Source organism: Myxocyprinus asiaticus, chromosome 19 (assembly GCF_019703515.2).
Source record: "Myxocyprinus asiaticus isolate MX2 ecotype Aquarium Trade chromosome 19, UBuf_Myxa_2, whole genome shotgun sequence".
NCBI lineage: Eukaryota > Metazoa > Chordata > Actinopteri > Cypriniformes > Catostomidae > Myxocyprinus > Myxocyprinus asiaticus.
In genome coordinates, this window is record NC_059362.1 from 40,683,522 (window position 1) to 40,707,725 (window position 24,204).

Consider the following 24,204-nt stretch of genomic DNA (forward strand, 5'->3'; position numbering starts at 1 on the left):
AGCTGAAAATCCCACCGTGTACGCCCGCCTTTACAGGCTTTGTAGCCTATATATATGAATGTTTACTGAGCATGAAATTATTTAAACCTTTTTATTATTATGATATCTTTGCAGACACACCTTTCACAGTCAACATTCTTAGATAATGTTTTAGAAATAGGATTAGGTTTTGTGAAGCAAACTTATACGATAACCTGCTGTAATCACTGACATGTCTCTGATTGCAAAATGAATATTGTTTTACTGTGTTTGTAAAATTTAAACAGCTGAGTGGTAAAAAGTCACATCCACAGCAGTGACTCAACCCAATTTTATCTTTATATGTTTTACTCCTATTTCTCAGCATTTACTCTGTCAGACTATTTCAGCCATATCACTTTTTAATCTCTACAAGAACATTCCATGTCTTCCGCCAGAACAATTTAGTGTGCTATAGCTATAGATTACAAGATCTGTTATTGCTCTAAATATGATTTAAAAAGAACTTGCATAACAATTCCTTTTAATAAGAAATGTTAATTGTTAATGACTGGAAAAGATACACAATACAAAGCTCTGTAAAACTTACTGGGCATCACCTTTTCTCTTCTGCTTTTTCTGTATGTTTTTTGAGTTGATGATGTAAACTTGATACATTAACCTTCTGGAACTATATAAATCTGCTTTTCAGTTTAAAATGGTTAATCACCATAGTGACTACAGAAGGGCACATGATGACATGAAGTTTATCAAGAGTGGACAATCCAGGAGCAATGACCATTAAACATGTGCAGAGTGTCACACATACAAACAAAAAACACCATCAGCGTTGCACATGTGACACTAAAATAATGCAATAAACATTAACTGAACAACATAAAATATAACACAGAACACCCCAACGAACATAACTGATATAAATAAAATAAGAAGAAACATAACAGGCATATTAAATGAAGTATTGCGGGGTTCAAGGCAAGGTCTATACTCAACAAATTCACTTTCCTCTGTTACAAATAATTTCCTTCTTGAGCTAAATTCCTTGCATTACATATAAGGGTGAATAACGCAGACAGAAGTTTCTGCATTGCTAAATCCCCTACATATTTTAAAAGGCATGCAGGCAAGTCCAGCCTGAGGTCTTACATTTAATGGTGGAGAATATTTTATATTAGATTTCTAAACTGATCATTTGTCATAATCCTACATATATTGGTGGAGAATGCGGGCAGAAGTCCCAGCGTTGCAAAATCTCCTACATATTTTCGTAAGACATGCAGGCAAGTCTAGCCTGAGGTCTTATTTTTAATGGTGGAGAATATTTTTAATCAAGTTTCCAAACTGATCCTTGTCATAATCATACACATAACTGATATGAAAAATAAGAAGAAACATAACTATTCCCATAAAATGTAATGAAATGTGATGGAGCATGCAGAGAATTCTGGGAACACCCGATTATTGTTTTTCACTGTAATTTTAACAATAGTTTACTGTAAAAAGTACTATTCTCTTGTTAAACATAATATACATTTTAACAGTTAAGTAAATGGTAAAATTATACTTTTACATCTAAAAAACATAATGTTTTTACAATATTTTACCGTATATGTTAATTACCCGTTTACAATTAAAGGTTATTTTCTGTAGCATTTTAAACATTCTTTTACTGTTAAAATTACAGTCAATTTTTACAGTGAGGAAATTCTGCACAAAAAAAAAAAAAAAAAAAAAAAAAAAACTGTTACTGTAGCTTGAGACAAAAACATACAAAAACATACAAAATCAACTAGTCTTGTTGCATAGAAAATATATAGATTACCCAAAACCCCACGTGTTTCCATGTGAAATAAAAAAAATATTTACAGAAGTTCCTTTAAAGAGAAGTTTAGGCTTTACTGTCCTGTCCATTCCAGGTTTTACTATAATTTTCAGGTTTTCCTAAGAGATTGAAACCTGACACAGATAAACACAGGAGTGTGTTCATTTTTAGAGCACTCATGGGTTTTACGTTCTTTCCTCCATTGCTTCAGAGCTCAGACTGAACCCTGCAGAAAATAACTGACTAATAATTTCTGTATGGAATTTATTAAAACAACTAAATTCTGATCTCTGATGTCAGATAAGGCAAGAGAAACAACTCCTTTGGAGTTTAACTGTGTATTTGTTCTCAGGGCCACAGCCGAACAGTATTCTGATTTAACCCACAGAAAGCAGTCTGCTCTACAAAACATGTCTAATCCAGACCTTGTCTGCACTGCATACAGCATGTTTCACTTGTTACAGTACTCACAATTTATATCCCAAATATCCCAAAGATTTCCTCAACAGTGTGTGCAGTGTGCAGCTTACTGGACATTAGGGTGAAATAAAGAAACATCCAGGTCCTATTTAACACTTAAACTTAAATTATATTTTGCATAAAGAAAACAAAACCTATTTTAAGACTAATAAGATTTTTTGTTGTTGTTTTGTTTGTTTGTTTGTTTTGCTTTGTAACATTGCATTTTTCATGACACATTTCTCTCACAAATTCTCTTTACTACAATGAAATTAAAACATTTTGTTTACATTAAAATCACCATAAATACATTAATTAGGACCATAAATTAAATTCAGTACAATAAACTACCACGATTAACAATTATAACTATAATTTATAAGTATTTTACCATTTAAATAATGTATCATCACTGAAAAAAATAATTTTGTGGTAAAGTAAATATATCATAAAAGATTAAGTAGCCTACTTTCTACACAGAATAAGTTAGTATAACCATGAACTTGAAAATATTAAGTAAATTCTACATTCAAACGTACAAATTAATGTTCTAGCTTATAAGTAAATATTATTCATGATTGTTTGCTCTTTTTACAATGTGTCATCATCTATTAATCCTAAAGTAGAAAACATTGTCATATTTCTATGCTAATTTGAGTAACTTTCACTGGATCACGTCACTTTTTGAATCTGGTGTCCCCAGCATGCACTGGGCTTGAATAATTAATGAGCTTACATGTTTTCACTGTTTGCAAGTTTATTTACATCGCTTTTATTGTATATTTTGTTGTAACGTTTGGTAACTTTTTGTTTTGTGCAGTTTTAAAGGTGCTGTAAGTAGGGCTGGGAATCGATTCCAAAAAGAATCGATTCTTCGATTCCGAGGCATTGGGAATCGAGAATCGACTCTAAGGCTTGGAATCGATTCCGCTCGGGGAAATGGACTGATATGATAATTTCCGTGACCACTGAACTACTACACGTTCCGGAAGCCTTAACAGTACTAATTCAATTTACAAAAGGATTATAAAATTACTTCAGCTAAATGATCATCAACCTGATTCTGAATCTTTTGCAGTTAGTCATCCATAACATGTGCTCCATTTGTTTAAATCTGTATGACGCAATCGCACAAGCCTTTCAACACATCGGACAGCTGCTTTCCAGACTGTAGTCTGCCAGTATTTTACTTTGGATCAAACTAATAATCCAATAAAATACCAAATTTGTGATGAAAAATTGTTGTATAGTAACAACTTCACCGATGTTACAACACCTGTCTACAACCAGGAGATGGCAGAGGAGGATCAAGTAACAGCTAGTTAGCTTCCAAGTTCACATCAATAAATCGGTAGGTTAAAGTTTAAATGATGAATGGACTGCACTCATAAAAGCAAGAGACTAACACTTCTCTATTCATTCTTAATATTTTTGCACTAATCCTATGTTTTAAAACATTTTTCATATTTCATATTCTTTTTACACAATGTTTACATTAAAATTATTCTGTGAAATCAAATTCAAAACCAAAATTTTAAATACGCATTATGAAAAATATTGGAATATTATATGAAATAAACCAGTACAAAAACCTGGATTTTTAAATAAAACTAAAGTGTATGTTTGTACATTTGCATTTAGTGTACAAAAGGTAGTGGACAACTGCATACTAATATAAACCTCTTTATAACAAGAACTGATGTGTGGTAACACACTATTTCAATGTAGATAAAAGTTCCCTCAAATGGATCCCGATTGAAGCGTTGCACTTTGGGATGTGCATCTAGGACCAAATTTAATAGGCCTACTAGAACAGACCTATAAATAGTAAATGCCATTCATTCTATCACAAATAGTGCAAAGAACGCTTTAAAATGAGCTGTTTATTATGAGATTTAACTTTGCCTCCCTTTTTTAATGGAATCAAAAAAGAATCGAAAAAATGATTCTGGAATCGACTCTTGGAATCTTCCAAAAACAAGGAATCGGAATCAAACAACCCTAGCTGTAAGTGGTTTTAGCTGTTCTACTTCCATAAGACTGAGCGGTTGGATTAGCCACGCCCCTCTTTCCAAAACCCTGCACTTCAAAGATACCAAATGAGCTTTACTGATGCAGAAACGGTTGTTAAAAACAACAGCAGCAAAATAGCGCCCTCAACTGACAACTGTTCTGAGCAATGTGGCATAAAAATGTCATTAAGCCTCAATTCGCTGCAACTACAATACTATGAGAACGTGCAAAATGACTGACAGGTCGAAAGCGTCAGAGACCACAGCCCGCAGACACATATTTGTTTGCTGTTTACAGAGTCTAGTACTGTCACAGAGACAGGTGATATATCTCAGGGCACGTATTTCATTAATATCTTTCATGGAGTGGGTACATTTTTTGTATACCTTTCCATGAAAAAATCGCTTGCAGAACCTTTAAGTTAATTTTCTACTCAAAATTACCCATTCCAAATAATTATCTGTTGATTGTCACCATCATGGTGTTTTGTGCACCAAGTGTTAAGGTCTGCTTGTGCAACTCAATATTTTGCTGCTGTTGCCATTAATGCAGGTTGATGTTGACTCATAGACGACATATGATGTTCCCCATGCTTCTGTATATCACGTGGTACATGATGAAACATACATTGTGTTTATAAGGAGAATTCAAAACTTGACATGTTCTTATAAGATATTTATTTAAATTGTACTAACTTGAAGTACCATGTATATCATGTTTGTATGTTAACGCTACTGCATTTACTTAAGTTACATTTACTCACTTTAATCAATATTATGTCATAAAGTTGAGTAGATTTTAGTTTTATACCAAAAAGGTTTACTTAGAAAAACTGTGCAAAAACTTGCAAAAAAGTCAATCTTACTAGTCATTTTTTTCAGCAAGGAGAATTATATTTTTGATTATCTTACTACTTTTGGGGTAAAATAGGACGTGAATGTTTTTTCATGAGATTCACATTAATAATTAATGCTACACACCCTATCAAAGACACTTTGGGAAATGAAATACTTGTGAAAATGCTTACGGAAAAACATTTATTGACACTTTTCATGACATTCACATTAGCTCATCTGTTTTGTGGTCCAATGATACAACTTGACAAATACAGAGTAGAGCTTAGACATTCATAGAGTGGCTTTGGAAAGTGTGATCTTCATAAACACTTACCTTCTCTGATCTCCAGCTCCATTTAAATGATGTTTTCTGACTTGTTAACAGACCTCCTGCCCCCACTTACATTACTTTATTAAAGTGGCCTATAGTGTACTTCTTATGAGGATTAGATCTACATGCCTATCTGCTGAGGCACAGACATTCCCGAAATTGCTTAGTTCTACCAATTACTGTTTAATCAAAGAGGATTACTGGAATTTATCAAAAGTATCAAAAGTATGACATTACATTATAGCTCAATAATAAAATGAGCTGAAAATCAGTTTGAAACCATCCTGTATTCTCAATTATTTATTAAATGTAGATTTATAATAAATATATGACATACAGTACATTGTTTCTGCATTTGATTGTGTCTTCAGTCAACATTTTACTCAAATTATGTAATCCTATTAATTTAAATATCTTTTATTACATTTTTTGTATTACATTTTATGATTTTAACATGAATGTGAAGTATTTAATTAAACTTAATAAGTATAAACTTTTAAAAGTTCATAATGGTTTGGCATTAATTAAACTAATTTAATACTGTACTTTGGCTAAATGAAGCATTTTTAAGTACATTTAATTTAAACCATTTGTGTAAATCTTCCTATTGCCAGGAATCATCTGATTATACCACTAGAGATCAGTGTTTGACAAACCTTGGTGAGAAACCTTTACATGCAACACTACCTACCACTACAGTATACCTTCACACTTTTATATGAGAATGTATGATGTGACCTTTACTTCTTTTAACACTTAAAACAAACATCAGAACTGGTTAAACTACCTGGGGAAGATATTGTCCATACACTCACTAAATTAGCAGTGTTTCTGTGGAAGCTTTTTCCAGTTTTGCCCCCTTTATCAACCCTCCTGTTCTTGTGCAAATCCCCGATGGAATGCCAGATATTTATGCAGCAGTCTAATCCTGTGGGACGCTGAAACAGTCTTAATGGGCCGAACAACTAAAATACTTACACTTTTTAACCAAACGTCAGCCCTTCACTCACCTAACAAGACATGATAAAACAGTTGACCACAACCTTCAATGTTCAGCAGAATGCACTTTGCTTACCTAGAGGATATTTTTAATTTCAAATGAGACATTGTTGACCTATAGTGAGTAATCTCTGACTTTTGTTTGCAGATTTTGGTGTCATGTCAAGTCTGAGCACAGTTTGTGACATTGCTGAAAAAAAAATTTACATGACACATGAATTTCCATTTGCTCTTCATTTAAACTCATTGCTGTCTGGGGAGAAACAATTAAGATTTAAAAAAGATCTCACTTGTGATTTGTTCTTACTGGTTACTGTACTAATTCAGAAACTAGCCTTAAAAACTTTTTTCTGTCCTGAAGTCTGGGCGGGACATATCAAAGGGCTCATGCCTCGTGCCGCCGCCCCCCTGCAAGATGCCGCTCTGGGCAACGGCACATGTCGCCCATGCCTAAATCCACTACTGTGTGTATGACTTTCTTTCTTCTGCTGAGCACAAACAAAGAATTTTATATGATGAATATCTAAGCTCTGTATGTCCATACAATGCAAGTGAATGGTGGCAAGAACTTTGAAGGCCAAAAAGCACATAAAGGCTGCATTCCATGTCCATGTCTTCAGAAGCAATCTGATAGGTTTTGGTTAGAAACAGATCAATATTTAAGTCAATTTTTATTATAAATCTCCACTTTCACTTTTACATTCTTCTTTTGTTTTTGATGATTTGTATTCTTCATGCATATCGCCACCTACAGGGCAGGGAGAAGAATTTTTGGTAAAAAAAAGGGCTTAAATATCGATCTGTTTCTCACCCACACCTATCATATTGCTTCTGTTGATATAGATTTAACTACATGCCTTTACATGCTTTTTGGACCTTCAAAGTTCTAGCCACCATTCACTTGCATTGTGAGGACCAAATGAGCTGAAATATTCTTCTAAAAATCTTAATTTGTGTTCAGCAGAAGAAAGAAAGTCATACACATCTGGGATGGCATGAGAGTTTTTCATTTTTGGGTGAACTATCACTTTAAACACAAAAATAATAAGTATCGTATCGGTCATTAGAAAATAATATCGGTCTATCTCTAATTTTGACTGGATTACTTTTTTATTATTTTTTTTGTTGTTTTGTATGGCTTTAGTTACATTACATTATTAAACCATGATTTCTTACTTGTTGGTTGGTTGCAAGGGGGAGGGATCTTCTCATTCTAGAGAGCATTTGATTGGACAGAAATCTGTATAGTGCAAGCCAAGATGAGTCATCAATATTTATGGTTTGTTTTCCTGGAAGAGAAAGGCTCAATTTTAAATCTGTACATATCTGCTAAAGTACATTTTGTCAATGTTTAGGCAAACACTGGCATATAGCTGACCTCAAAGCAAACACAATATGCTAAGAGCCTCAAAACTAAAATTTTGATTGCATGGGGCCTTTGTTAATGGAAGCACTAAGAGACATTTACCAAAACACATAAATGGACAGTAGCGCATAATGAGTGCATGGCATCATTCCAATGCTATAGTTGGAGGCGCTGGTGGTTGTTACAATCAGGCATGGCCACCAGGTTTACATGACCCACGGAAGTTCATTTGTTTTCTTTCTGTGTGTGTGTGTGAGCAGGTTTGGGTGGTTTACGAGGACATTTTTAAGGTTACAAACTGGTAATTGCAAGGGTATTATGCTATAAATTTGGTTTATGAGGACATTTCTAGTGTCCCCATGATTCAAATCGCTTAAAAAAACATACTAAACGATGTTTTTTTGAAAATGTCAAAATGCAGAAAGTTTTTTGTGAGGGTTAGGTTTAGGGGTAGGGTTAAAGGATATAATCTATAGTTCATACAGTATAAAAATCATTATGTCTATGGAGAGTCCTCATAAGGATGTGTGTGTGTGTGTGTGTGTGTGTGTGTGTGTGTGTGTGTGTGTGTGTGTGTGTGTGTGTGTGTGTGTGCGTGCCTGTGTGTGGGTAAGCAGGCGAGACAGGTTTTTCCTGCTGATAGGGACCGATGACAGGCGTGAGTCATTCACAGTGTGCCCATTGTTAACTGTTTGCTGATGTGGATGTAGAGCTTCAGGGCATTTTCTGGTGCTGTTTCCAGCACAATGCTCAATGGTACAGAGATGCTGACACCCCACAAAAATGTCTTTATTTAGCAAAATTGATGCGGCTCACAGTGACATGAGTGTACTTCACCTCTGATTCTCCCTGTTTTCCCCTCACCTCCTTCCAAAAGAGAGGAAGGGAGAAGATAAACAATAGACAGATGGGGTTTTCCATTTGTCTGTTTAAATCTCTGCAGATACTCAGCCTTGTAAAACGTATGAGTTGTTATGAAGTTCTGAAAAGCCACAATTTGATTTGTCTGTTGGGATTGATTTTATTGGCCCATGGAGGCCACAAAAATATGTTTTCAGTCTTTAATTAAAGTCTTTCTGCTATGGGTCATGTTTATTAACTTTTGGTTTCTGTAACCAAAGAGATTTCTTTTTAGTTTAGTTCAGTTATGTATCAAGAACAGGCAGAAGTCAAAATTTTCAATGAATAATGACTTGAAATTTTGGTCTGTCTCTCACACAAAGCTATCATATGGCTTCTGAACACTTGGAATAAAGCATACAAGTTGTCTGGACCATTTTTATAATGATTCTGTGGGATTTTTTTGCCCTTTGTGGAGCTTTCCTGGGTGCGTTAAGGCTGGAAACCATTGCTTAGATCCTGTAAATGTACCTCAGTGCCTTTCAGCTCCTAATCGTACCTGTATGATCCTCAATGATGAGATCAGGTGAAGCAACAATGGCTGTTTTTGTGTGTGCATAGTTCAGAATTTAGTCAGATGGGGGGCACGCATGAATGACAGAGAAGGATGACATATTTGTGATCATGTCTGGGGCGTTAAAGACAGGATTTTCTGCAGAATGAGTGGTGTCAAGGCCGGAGAGAAAAAAATAGACAGAAAAGTAGTTTAACTGTGACAAATCTAACATGAATTATTCATATGCTCCTTTTGTCTTAAGCTCTTCTTCACAGCACACAGTCCTGACAGCTTTATTCCAGCTCAGTCTAGAGAGTGTCGTTTTCAACACCTTCTTACTTTACAAAATGGCCTTTTAATTATGCTGACAAATTACAGTCGAAGCTCACTGCTGCAGCTATTGGGAAAAGGAACTGTGGGAAATGTGTGTTCCTCAAGCGTTCTATTGTGTGCTGACTGTAAAGAGAAGTAGCAGTCGGTGGGAACCTATTACTGAAGCAAAAATTCAAAGCACTACCATTAGCATCTTTTAAAAGTGTCATTTTCTCTTTTACTCTGAATATTTCATCACAGATATTTTATATTTATAGGATTTCTAATGAAAGCACTTTTGAAAATTGATTAAAATGTTTTATAATGTATTGTTTGTGCTTTATAATGTTTTATAAAGTATAGATTAACATTAACATTCTATCGCCTTTTTTCAGTCGTAGCAAGTTTTAAATATTCTGTCTCTGTACGAAGATTGTTATAATTCATAACAATTTACCATGTTTGATCATTCACTCAAAATTTGTGTTTTAAATATTTATGTATTTCAATTTCATAACAAAATTCCTACAAATTGAATTATCTTTAAAAAAAAAAACCTAATTAAATAATCCTAAATATTTTAATTTTAAATGTTAGTAATAAAGCATTAAAATTTTGTTACAAATAGAAATGCGTAAATCTTAGAAATAGGCACAAAAAAATTTTTTACAGAATTATAATTTCTGTTTAAATAAGAATTCTATTTTCAAATATTATTATTATTTTTTATTATTATTATTATTATTATTTTAATTTTTTTTTTGTAAATAGATGGTAAATAAAATTGGCATCTGTGGTTGCCAGAACTTTACTGAGGGGAAAAATACAGTGACAATGTGTCAGACATTATTGGACAGAATTTTGGCTGCTGTGTGTTTTACAGTTATTAACTTTATAAATAAAAAAACATATATACACTCAAAAAATATTTTAGTTTTTAAGATTTACGCATATCAAATTTCATAACAAATTCCCATCATATTGAATTAAGTAATTTTTAACTAAATTATATTAATTAAACTTATTTTTGTTAAAGATTGCTTAATTTAATTGTTACATACATAATAGAAAGCTTAAAGGTGCACTCAGTAATCTATATGACTCGAGTTGTCTCCTGAAGTGATCACTTCAGGAAACAACTCGAGTCATATGGATTAACTTTATGCTGCCCTAATGTCCTTTTTGGACCCCATTGACTTGCATTGTATGGACAAAAACACCTTGTGCATCTTTAAAAATATATTTATTTGTGTTCTGATGGAGAAAGAAAGTCATACGAGTTTGGTACGGCATGAAGGTGAGTACATTAGAGAACTGTTATTTTTGGATGAACTATCCCTTTAAAAGTTGACAGCCCTAAAATACCCTAAAAACATTTTCCTCAAATTTTCTGCTGACCTCCTAGCACCCCCTTGCAGCCCCTGGTGGTCTGAGGACCACAGTTTGAAAACCCCTGATATAGTGCAGTTTCAACTTAGCTATGGAAAAGCTATGAGCAAATTGAATAAAAATGAGCTTACCTCAAAGAAAAGTAGTAAACTAATCTGATTCTACAATGCAAACTCTCTGCAAGATATTAGTTTGGTTTGAATTTTCTTCAGCTTGATGTACTTGATGGGCTTGAGTGTCTGAGTATGTGTATGTGGGTGTAACTCTCAGATACAGCACAGGTTGCCATGGGAAATGCAATTAACAGGTGCAACTTCAAGGCATCTCCTTTTCACTTAACGCTCATGAATCCTCCCCCATCATGCTTTATGGTCTGTTTAAACTGGTGGTTCTCTTCAGACCGATTCAACAAACATCAGTTGAATGCAAGAGAATGTAACTTATTGTTCATCCCATGTAAACTGAATTTTATCAGAACGGAGCAGCCTCTAATAGAAACTCACAGGCAGCCTATCTGTTTGTGTGGACGGCTAATCAGATGCGGAGACGTCTGCCACTTGACAGACACTGAGGCTCAGTGAGGTGAAGCTTCCCCCTTTGCCAAGCCATCACCACGGAAACAGCATTCCATGCTATAGCACATCCCCAGGGACTGGAGGCAACTGCCCACTGCTTCTATCTGCACTGAATAAGTGGGTTGAATAGGAGCTGGAAAGAGCACAGACACTTTCTCCGAAGACTTCCTCTGGCTCTGTGGGCACCGAGGCTTGTGCTGTCTCACTACAAAGCTGCAATAATATCGAACACAGCTGTGCCGGCTGAAAGCTATCACAGGCCAAGAGCTGACAATTTATGTTAGTTACTGGAGTGCTGCTCCAATTTGGCAACCATTTGGTTGTTAGTTCAGGGAGTCTAACCGTGACTATACCTACAGGGTAATGAAGTTTTTTACATTGAATCAGGCTCAGTCTTGGTAATTTGATTAAATACTATGACAGAAATGACACATGAGTCGATGCCTTTTAAATTACTGTCATTTAAAAAGCAAATTGGATATGTCCTTTTTGGACATAGAGTTTTCACAAAAGGGTAGTTGACAAATAATGTGGACATGAGCTTTCTCCAAGATTTTTTGCTTAAAATTTATATGACCGTAAAAGAAAGAGTCTATATTTAGATGCTGTAACTGGTCACCATTTCTTTTAAGTTTTTCAAGATTTTTAATTACCTGTTTAGATTTATAGTTGCACTCAGTAACTTTTGTCTTTGTGTCATCTTGAACTTACACTGACATCTACCGGCTTGGAGTCCTCATAAGGATAGCCGCACCAACGTGTGTGTGTGTGTGTGTGTGTGTGTGTGTGTGTGTGTGTGTGTGTGTGTGTGTGTGTGTGTGACTATATCTTATTCACTATAGTACAAGAATGTATTCAGACCAGTGCTTGAAGTGGGGCGGTACCCAGCACCTGCACTTCTATCATTTACTCTACAGCGTACCGGCAGGTTTTCTTGCATACCACCACTTCTCTTTTAAATACCTCTTTTAATGTAATTACATACTATTTTAATGTAAATAAATGATATCAGCAGTTTAATTTTTGTGTTAGGTAAGATAAATCGCGTATTTGATGGAAACAATATCCAGCGACGTCATTGGCTGTAGTGAAAGTCGTACGAATTCATACAAATTAGCCAAATTTAGAAAAGTCGTATGAATCCTTACGATTTTGCCATGAGAATGTGTAGGATTCAGACATGAGTCTATTGCTAATGTTTTGATCTCCAAATAGCACTGAAGAAAGAACAGAATCTAGTTTCCATTATCAGTACAGTTTTCATTGTCATTGTGTCCAGTGTGATGTGATGAAATATTCATCATCATTATATGTTTTTGCCAACCTTTCTGGGACAGCTTTATAAACCGCATGATTTCTCCACAGGCCGTGTGGGCCACTCCTAAAAAAAAGGGAAATTCTGTGTTGGAAACTACAGTAAATCGTATATTATTTGTCAAGATATGATACATCAATATATCCAACTCTTGACAAGCTGAAGCTTACAGTAACAGACTAAACTGACTAAAACAGTATAGTACTGGAGAATTTGCTGACTCAAATACTTCAAGAAATTCTTCCAAAGTGTAAAATATGGTAAAAGTTCTTAAAGGGATAGTTCACCCAAAAATGAAAGTTCTGTTATCGTTTATTCAACCTCACATTATTCCAAACCCTTAAGATCTTTTTTTCTTCTGTGGAACACAAAAGGAGAAGTTTTGAAGAATATTTATGTTGCTCTGCTCCATATAATGAAAGTGAATGGTGACCAGGATTATTAAAATATTTATATGACTCGTACTACATTTCAAGTCTTCTGAAGCCATATGGTAGCTTTATGAGAGATGGAGATTGAAATTTAAGTTGATATGCCTGCCTTGAAAATTGTCTTTCAGATGTCAGAAGAATTAAATTTCTAATTCGAAGTTCATTGTTAAACCTCAGCATAAAGTAAGCATGTATGTATGTGTGTGGAAGAGCAAGATAAAATGAAACTGGTGTTAAGAAAAGAGGCCTAGACCGCAGCAGAAAGCCATATTACAACAACATTCACCCGCTTCCTGTTTCAACCACAGATATTACGACTTGAGACACTGTGATTTACTTAATCTTACACTTGACCTCACATCATATCACAATTAAAATATGAGCAATGGACTTTTTTATTGCAACATTTTAGGTTAAAATTTGAATTTATTTTTTACAAGGTTTTTTATTTTTAATATCAAGATTTTAGGTTAAAATTTGAAGTTATTGGTATAAGCAAAAAATCAAGATTTTAGGTTTGTAACAGGTCACCATTTCTTTTAATTTTTCCCAACATTTTTAATCACCTTTTTGCTTTCACTAGTTTCACTAGGAGAAATGCATTTTAAGTACAAAATTCCAGGTATGTCTCTCAATTAATATGTGGTGATAAAAAACAGCAGCATTATGATTATAGTGCTAAAGCATTAGCAAAATGGCATTTGAAATTCCTGCTAAAAACATCCTTAACCAGCCTAAGCCGGTTTGCTGCTCTGTTGGCTGGTTTCGGAAGGGTTTTGGGCACTTTGCAGCTGGTAAGGCTGAGAGACCAGCTTGTCAACCAGCTGAGCACCAGCTTGACCAAGCTGGCAGACCAGCTAAGACCATCTTAAAGGGATAGTTCACCCAAAAACAAAATTCTCTCATCATTTAGTCACTTTCATGCCATCCCAGATGTGTATGACTTTCTTCTGCAGAACTCAAACAAAGATTCTTAGAAGAATATTTCAGTTCTGTAGGTCCATACAATGTAAGTGAATGGTAACCAGACTTTCAAGCTCCAAAAATCACATAAATACAGCCCAAAAGTAAACCATATGACTCCAGTGGTTAAATCTATGTCTTCAGAAGCGATATGATAGGTGATAGGTTTTTTTTTACTGTAAATCTTCACTTTCACTTTCACTAAGTGAAAGTGGAGATTTGAAGTAATAAAAAAAAGGATTGAAATATTGATCTGTTTTTCACTTTTTAAAATAGTGATTGCATTGCTTCAGAAGACATATTAAACCACTGGAGTCATGTGGATTACTTTTATGCTGCCTTTATGTGATTTTTGGAGCTTCAATGGTCTGGCCCCAATTAACTTGCATTGAAAGGACCTACAGGGCTTAAATATTCTTCTAAAAATCTTTGTTTTTGTTCAACAGAAGAAAGAAAATTATACACATCTGGGATGGCATGCAAGTGAGTAAATGATGAGAGAATTTTCATTTTTGGGTGAATTATCCCTTCAAGATTCTCTTAGCTAGTCTCCCAGCTTGGTCAAGCATGCTGGTCATGACATGCTGGTCAATGAGCTTTTACCTCAATGAGATAATATTACAGTTAATATGTAGCTTATTTTCTGTTTCGCTCTCTAAATTTGACTTCTTCAGATATTTCTAAGTTCTGTCCATTTGTGCTTTGTCATTTGCTACCACCCAAGCATCTGCGTCAATATGAAATAAGATAGATAGATTGAGGTGAAGAAAGCTGCCACAGAGGATGCTGACTCACACCACACATATCAGTTAAATTGCAAACGATGATTTGTTTGCTACTCTATCTTGTCTTTAATTTGCCCTTCAAATGGACAATTGATGTCTGTCTTTCCAGACCACCAAAGTGCTTTGCTAGATAGAATCTTCCTGTAGCATCCCTTTAGACGAAATGCAAATCAATCCTGTTTTTTGTCTTGGTTTTGTCTTAACCTCTTCTTTGAGGTTGCATACCACATTGTGTCAATGTTACCCACATTTAGTTTATTTAGATACTGAACTTCGATAGGAAACCCAACTAGATTTTTGCCTGTGAAAAACTCACCGCCATGATGCCAAGGTGTTTTACATTGCTCTATCCTAGGGTGTTCTGTTGTTGCTAGATGGTTGCTTACTGGCCCAATTTAAAAGAGCCCATCCCTAGAATAGTCTCTAGAATATTCTGGTCCCTATATGGTACGGGTCCCTTTTTTATGTTAGGTCTATTGGATATTTTGGGCTCTTTGGGCACACAAATGAACTTAATGTGTTATGAGGATGTAACAGGCTCATATTGAGTTATTTTTACATGTTGGATCTTCCTGGCTCATTGAGCTGAGTGCTATGCAGATGTGCACAGCTGGCCTTGCTAGGTCTAACATGATGCTCTTTGACTGAGCAAGTCTTGTGCCCCTCAAACCATGCATAAGCAAAAGAATGATGGGTACTTGAACCAGTGGACCTTAACCATAACACTATCAACATACAAAGGCTTATAGTAAATAAATATGGAAATGCTGTTAATTCTTATGCAAAGTATATATATATATATATATATATATATATATATATATATATATATATATATATATATATATGTAGTCAGCAAAACTACATCTGGTAAGAAACCCCATTAAGTTTTTACAATAAAACCTGTTTTTGAGTCAGAAGATTGGAGCCCCTAGTTTCATTATGTCATCGATTTATCGCTAAACAGCACGCTGTTAAACACAATGACCCCGTACATGGACTATAGGCTCATTTTCCTTAAAATATCCCATCTTCACTGAGCATTATCACATTGAGAATCAACGGGTTCATCCAAAATATGGAAAATGTTGCTTTCAGAGGCTGTATACAGAGATAGGATGAAAATAAGGTGCATTTCAAATTGTTCTGAGACCAGTGCAGACAGACAACACACTGGAGATTAAGTCATTCCCTAATTAGAGAGCAAGAGAGTATCCTATAGCTTTCCTATGCAGCCAAGTGCATTCACTCATAACATCCGGTCAGTAGTTCAGTTTGAGGCTGCAGATGATGCTTGGACCACTCAGCATGTTTGGCAGACATGGGACAATCATAATCAGTACATAGATTCAGAATTTGTAATGCAAAATTTTAATTTTACATTGTTGGCAGTGATTGACTGATGCTGGCCATTACTTTGAGTAAGAATTAAACATGATAATTTCTGATGTAATGTCTGTAATGTCTCAAAAACATGAATAATCAACACTCCTGGAAACACAGTAAACAATTTGATAAAAGAAAAATCTGACTTTCTACAGCTTGGTATTATTAAAAAAAATCACACTGTCCACAAATGTGGACATCAGTTTTTAGGAAATGTATCTGGTCCAAAAGAATGCATTTTTCTTTTACGCATATTTCTTAGGGGCTACTAGTTCAAATCAAAAATATTTTTTTCCGACCACATTTCAAAAAGTGGAATGGATAATGCACTCAGCAGTCACGCTCGGGTCTCAGGATTCGGGAGGTGTATCCTGAGACCCGAGCATGACTGCTGAGTGCATTATCCATTCCCCTTTTTGAAATGTGGTCGGAAAACAATCTTGAACGATCGTGATCGGAGATCACTAAAACGCTTTGTGAAGTCACATTGTAAAAAATTGACAGTAGAACTCACAACTATGTTTAATAGTGAAAGTAAGAGCATTTCCACACGCACAGTGCATCGAGAACTTACAGGATTTGGACTAAACAGCTGTGTGGCCACAAGAAAGCCACTTGTTTGTGAGCTTTTCACACATGAATTGGCCACCACAGAGTCCTGACCTTAACCTCATTGACAGTCTTTGGGAAGTGCTGGAGAAGACTCTACGGAGTGGTTCGACTCTCCCGTCATCAATACAAGATCTCGGCCAAAAATGAATGCAACTCTGGATGGAAATAAATGTTGTGACTTTGCATAAGGTTGTCGAAACAATGCCACAAGGAATGCGCGCTGTAATCAAAGCTAAAGTTGGTCCAACTAATATAATTCTTGATATATAGTAAGTATTGTGTGCAGTTAAGCACCAGAAAAATCTACTTTGCAATGCTTTTGTGGATCAGATTTTTATTTTAAATGTTGTGTAAATTAATAAATGAAGCTCAGAAGTATTAAAAAGTAAAAATCCTAACTTTTATCATGTCAAACTATTTGTCAGTTTTTGAAAAAAAAAAAAAAAAAAAAAAAAAATATATATATACCTTGATCATTTAGTGAAATAATTCCAAGTACAAAACAAAGTATTGCTTTATCGCTTTGAGAGAGAAATAAGTGCCTGGCACAGTTGGTTTCTTTAATTATTTGTTCATACACGTCCGTCAGCTTTCCTCGTGAATCGGGCGCGTGCACAGCTCCAGCAGTCATTCCCACCACTCTGCCACAAGGAGCGCGCACAGAGCACGAGAAGACAAACGAGAGCAGGGAACGCGGAAACAGTAGAAGCGGTGGACGCGAGAGCTGAAGTGTATACACCGGCGACTGCGGGAGAGAGCGATATTCACCACAGAAACCGCTTTAAAAGCCCATATTCTGGGTGTAGGGTATTTTCTTTTCTTTTACCTCGTCGGATAAGAAGCACGTTTGAGTGGATAAAACTGAAGCACCGACCAAAAGGTTTTTTTTTTAATTATTATTCTCCGACTTGACTAGATTTAGTCAGGATTTGAGCATGTCGGGGAGCCGAGAGGAGGAGCGGCGGAAACTCGCCGACATCATCAACCACTGGAACGCCAACCGGCTCGACCTGTTCGAGATCAGCCAACCGACGGAGGTGAGTCCGCGGAGCCGCGAACGAGCGCAGGCCGCACGCGCTCCTGCCAGTCGGTGTGCTGCGCGAGGGAGATCTATTCTCTCAGCAAGCGAGATTGTTATTGCACAGTATCCCGTATTGATGGTCTAAACGTGCTCGTTACATAGAATAAATGATCTTTTTTTTTGTTTTGTTTTTTTGTCTTTGAGTGCTCGTGGAAATTGTAAAAAAAGGAAACGAGATTTTCTTTGACTTTATATTTTGTTTTAAGGCAACAAATGTCATATTATGGCTTAATATTAGAGGTGAATACTGTAGGATCAATATTAGACAGGCACGTGTATCTGAGTTCCTGTTGCTTTTCAACATTATATTGGCCTCCTCGGGTCGTTTCTTCCCGTGATTGAGCCGGTGGTTACCGAGATTAAATCGGTGCATTTAGTTTGTAGTAGAGAGACATGCATGCATTGGTGTCCGATCAGATCAAACCTGCTGTATAATAATGCATGAGGCTTTAGGTGGCATATGTTAATATAATACATATTCACTGGTTGGTCAGGATGTCTGGTTGCAGAGGGCAAAGCAATGCTAGCTAAAACAAGTTATGTGGTCATCATAGCGGCCACAAGCTATCGAGATCGCGTTTGGTTATGTTTTTAGACATTTATAACGCAAGCGGTCATTGAATCTCATGCATGGTTACACCAGACTGGTGCATGAGGATTGCTGCTTGAATATTTAACCAGCAAGTTTAAGATGCATCTGGTAAACAAACACGAAATTAGTGGTATGTTTAACACGTATTGGTTTAAAAACGTAACCTGCTACAAGCATTTGGTACCTGCAGTTGCATTAGTTGCAAGCCAGTTTGCCAGGGAATTACTGCTTTTAGGCGGGCAATGCGTGAATGCATGAATGAAGGGGGTTGGGGATGATGCATCAGGTCGGGGGTCTTCCCTGCTGGTTTACTGGAAGAGCCCATAGACTCTGAGAATATCCTTTTGGCCCTTAGTAATTCATGCATAAGTGATATTAACCCCAATTGGGCACCTGCTGATGTCACATAAAAAAGCCCAGATTAGGTTTGTTTTGGTCTACAGGGTGATTAGAAAGAAGTGGACAATGCATAACACAACTCCTCCACACACCCCCTTTTAAGACCACAAACTCCTAGATCAGCAAGGGTAGATGATGACGTAATTGTCTCGTTCTCCAACCAATTGTGACAGCCTACCTCTATTGTCGCATATGATTCACTTGCACATTCTAAATTAATAACACCTCATTTTAAAGCGTATTAGCTCCGCAAAACATGCATGCATGGATAATATGCATATTTTAAATGTGTGCTTTTTCCGCATGGATGTTCAAGGGCTTAAACAGGGAGCTAAAGTGTATGGATTTGGACAGGTTGCACATTCTGAAACAGTTCAAATGTAAGGATTGCTTTTAAAACCTCGATCCTGTGTATTAGTCTAGTATATAGATTGGACTCACATTGTGCTTTTGTTGTGAAAGGACTGAAATCACTGCTGTTAAAAACATAAAAAGTACTGAATTTTCTTAATTTTTTGTTCTATTATTTCTATTCATTGCTGTTATTGTTATTTTATTACTGACTGTTTACTAGTCTTAATTATTATTAAATATTATTCATTTTTTTTTTTTTTCCTTTTTCTCCCAGTTTGGAATGCCCATTTCCCAATGTGCTTTTTAAGTCCTCGTGGTTGCGTAGTGATTCTCCTCAATCCGGGCGGTGGAGGATGAATCTCAGTGGTCTGAGACCGTCAGCCCGCGCATCTTATCACGTGACTTTTTGAGCGCGTTGCCACGGAGACCTAGCATGTGTGGAGGCTTCACGCCATCCACCGCGGCAACTACGCTCAACTTGCTACGCGCCCCATTGAGAACGAACCACTTTATAGTGACCACGAGGAGGTTACCCCATGTGACTACCCTCCCTAGCAACCGGGCCAATTTGGTTGCTTAGGGGACCTGGCTGGAGTCACTTCAGCACGCCCTGAGATTCAAACTAGCGAACTCCAGGGGTGGTAGCCAGTGTCTTTTACCACTGAGCTACCCAGGCCCCAGTCTTGAATAATTACTTAAGAACTTGAAACCATTCTTCTATTATTAACATATTAGTTAGTGTTATTATTTGTTGTGGTTTTGAAGCTGGTATTGACAATTGTCAAATTTCACTACCGACTACTGAAATTTTGGTATTGTAATAATGTATAGCCTTTATTGTACATGATAGATCTTGCTGCAATAACATGATGAAAAAGTAAATCTCATTCCATGTGAGCATTCCTGCTGATGATGATGGAGGCTTTCCTTTATTTGACTACCATACATAACATAAAATAATTATCATATGACAATAGCCTCCTCCCCTACACAGTGCAGTTTACATTTCTGTCGCAGAGACTTGAGTTGATTGCATAGGTACACTATTAGGTTGGGCATCGGTCATAATTTTAGAAAAATATACAACATAAACTTTGACATGTTACTTGAGCATGTAACTTAAATGTCCTTTTTTCTCTCCGGACAAGTAATTTTTATTTACTCGGACAAGAGAATGACCAATTTACTTGTCTGGAGGACAAGCACATGACAATGCTTAATGTCGAGCCCTGCCTGACAAACGTCTTTGGCTGCTGCATTGCGTCTTGTTGTTCCAGTGTAGCGTCTCTTCATTATTATAGGCTGTTATAAAATAATCTGTTACAAAATGTACAGAAGATTGCATTATCAAAATATAATGCATCATATTTTGTCATTATGTGAAGATATGTAAAGATAAACATCCAGATGTTGCATTAGGAAGAAACGCTTTGAACACATTAGAAAGTCTCTGGAAAAAGGCATATAGTTCATCATAACTAACATCGTAATATACAAGATGTATATGTTTTGAGTAACGTTTACCGTAACTTTCTTCGTCAGCATACCCAAGCCATATAAAATTACCTGTCAGCATTTGACATGAATCATCATGTAACTTGGCATGCTAACGTTGGCTAACTTTATCTAGCACACAGCAGATTTGTTGGACGCAGTCAACGGATAAAACACAAGAAAAAGAAACTTATCGGTTGACCAACATGTTGGCTCGTACTCGCTGTGTCCCCGGGATAAATCGATGGAACCACGTTGGGCTTCAATATTTAAGTTTAGTGGCAAAACCCATCTGTTTTTGGGTAAAATTTTCAAAAAAGTTCTCTGAAAAATGACTACTGCAAACCTTTGTGTTTTCTCTTAAGGATTTGCTGGTACATTATGAGTTTTCCAAATAAACTGCACCCATTTATCTCAGATTTTCAGATCCTTTGGTAATACATGAAGGCTCACCATTTGCCCTTTCGCAACATTGCATCTGAAAACTGAACATGTCTTGCAAAATACCAATACGTATCTACACCTGGCTTCTCCTGATACCCGTTGCTTAGCCTTAGCGTATGCTATTGATGTGGAAAGCTCCACCCCGCAAGTTGATGGGATTGGTTCCTTAGGTTTGTGATGTATGAAACCCTGGCTGTCTGAATCCGTGTTTTTGAGACTGTCTTTGGTACACTGCAGTTCCAAGGCGAAAATGCTCAGCCATGGCGTTGACTGCTGATTTCGCTCATGGTATGTCTTCTATCATATAAAAAAACATCATATGGACATGTAAACAAGGTTAAAAACTTGATTTTTACTCAAGGGGGTCTTTAAATAATAAATGTTGTAGATTGTGGTTCATCTAGTTTTTCAATAGGAATGAATGTGTGAGTGTAGGTAGATCAGGGTAAAGGTAATGTGAAACGGTACTCAAATCAGGTTTTCCCATGGTACTATCACAGCTTAACCCGACTGGTCAGTTTACAGCAGGTGATAGTTTAGGGTCACCTGTGGGCATGGTATAGTTTAGTATGCAGGCTTTCTATCTCTGTCCATCTATCTCTCTCATGGTTAAAGGACAGTTTACCATGCAGCTCTGTCTTTCTGAAAGCTTGGACAGTTTAATATAGTGCTTTAGATCTGATACAATTTACTTTCTCAAAATGTATGAATTCTGTCCACATGTTTCATGCTTCTATGTTTCAGTGTGAATATTGCTGATCATTTCAACATGTCTACTGTTAGTGAAGGCTGTGGCTATGTAACACCACACATTTATGAATGTATTGGTGTTTTTGTGTGCAAACCTTGTATAACTTGCCCTCTGAGATGTTGGAGAACATTAGATGTGACCTCTTTGCCTAGCATTATGACACTACTTGCTTGTGGATTATGATCCCATAAATATTATAATCATTGAACTTTAATTCTGGTTTCTTGGCCCACTGGAGACCTTATGTCTTTGTTTTAAATGAGGAGCATAACCTAAGGAGGTGGAATATTTTGATGAGTCTAAAAATGTCACTCTTGGAATGATGAGGTTTGTCACCTTACCAGTGTGAATCTCAGGGACATTTTCCATGGTGATTTTCATACCTTTAAATGTGCACAATATAAGCATGCATTTCCTCTTCGTTTTTACTGCTCTGTATTGCTGGGCGATATGCAGGAAAGATTTTCATGATAATTTTATAAAAAAAAAATTATGATATCAGATGTCATCGTCAATCGGCATGATGTTTCCAACTGGTGCGATTGGCAGCGTGTTGCATCAGCTGCGTGAGAAACTAGGGTTCAAAGCCAGGCAGTAACCACGTTTGAATAATCAATGACGAGCATGATTCGGAGGTTTCACTTTTCCCTCTAACATTACATTTTTACTCCACTAATGGTTAAGGTAATGTTTGGGTTTGCATTGGTGGATAGAATCTATAAATGTATGCTTTTCTCTTAATTGTATAACGTCCTGTAAAGCTGAAAACAACTTGCTTCACAACTAGCTTTTGGCGACCTCTCCTGGACATAAATGGAGCTCACACATGCCCATATGCTCTACAACACTTACCGCTTTGGCCACTGGGGGCAGTGTTTCGAAATTTCTGTCAACGTTTACCGATTTTGACGAAAGAAAAGTCGGTCTACTCTTTCCGATTTCACTGTGAGATCAGGCTGATGTAAATATATTACCTACCTGACATAAGTGATGAGCATAAACAGGATTAAAAAAGATAAAAAAAAACCCCATAAAAAATATTATTAAAACCTGCACCGAACAGAACGGCATCACATCATTTTCCCCTCATGTCCTGCAATCCGAAAGTTTTTGTGTGTCTGTGACAAGCAGTCAGAGCAGGTTTTCACCTGGTCATGTAGTAAGGCTATTTCATTCTGCAGTGCTTTAACCTTTGAAAAGGTGAATAGGCTTTTATTGCTTTCTAGAAACTGGGTTAGATGTCGCAAAAATAGGTTCAATTTTTGGCTGTACTTTATTCAATGATAGCTTTTTTTTTTTAATGTAAATATTGTTTGTGTGTTGGCCTTCCAGGTTAGGCCGTGGTAATTCATTTATTGAAACATGGAAAACTTAAACCAAAGCCATTTCTAAATTCAAATTACACTTCAAATGATTCGAAAAAGCAATTAAAATTACAAAGTCGTAAAAAATCATATATAATCACCTCCACAAATCTAATTTACCGTCTCCAATTTCCTCCACTGGTCCCCATTTGCCATGACGTAAGTATCTGTCTATGACAAGAGGTGGGAAATTATCAATACAATTTAAGATCATTAAGACAGTTCTAAATGTTAACATAATAAGTGAATTATAAACTTCAACACAACCCATATAATTTCTACTTTCATAAAACGGCTACAACAGTTTGTTTACTTCACTTAGTCTGTGCTTAAATGAATAGAAAACACTAGTTTTCCTGTTAGGTGTAAGCCTAAACTTCCCTTGTGTTCCCAGATTAATACTGCCTAATAATTTCACTCTGTTCTTATCGAATTTGTGTTTGTAATGTGTTTGGTTAATGCAGTAAAGCTGCCTAAAAAAATGAAATAAAACTAAAAATATTAGGTTCTAGGTGAAGGTTTTTGTTTTATTTCATGATTTAATCACTTTCATCTGTTTTTTTTTTTTTTCAACTGCTTTCCCTAAGCAAATCGTAAGGTTCTTTAATGGAGCAAATAATTAGATAAGATTTTCCATCACTCATTTTCACATTAATGACATTTCATAATAATGTCCTTTTAATGTCTGTATTTCCTTAATTATGACATTTCTAATGTGTGCTGTTTTTTATCAAGTTGCTAAGCCATAGCGTATTT

At 36.1% G+C, this 24,204-nt stretch overlaps 1 protein-coding gene across 17 annotated transcripts in view; it reads left to right on the forward strand.

The window, feature by feature from the left end:
- The first annotated feature begins 17,651 nt into the window (after positions 1-17,651).
- The window catches only part of LOC127409839 (afadin-like), a 195,212-nt gene continuing 188,659 nt past the window's right edge, over positions 17,652-24,204 (forward strand). For all 17 annotated transcript variants that reach the window (XM_051644699.1, XM_051644700.1, XM_051644701.1 and 14 more), the window contains exon 1: positions 17,652-18,006. In XM_051644699.1, the coding sequence (XP_051500659.1) occupies positions 17,905-18,006 (102 nt within the window). In that variant the 5' untranslated portion in view covers positions 17,652-17,904. The remainder of the gene's footprint in view (positions 18,007-24,204) is intronic.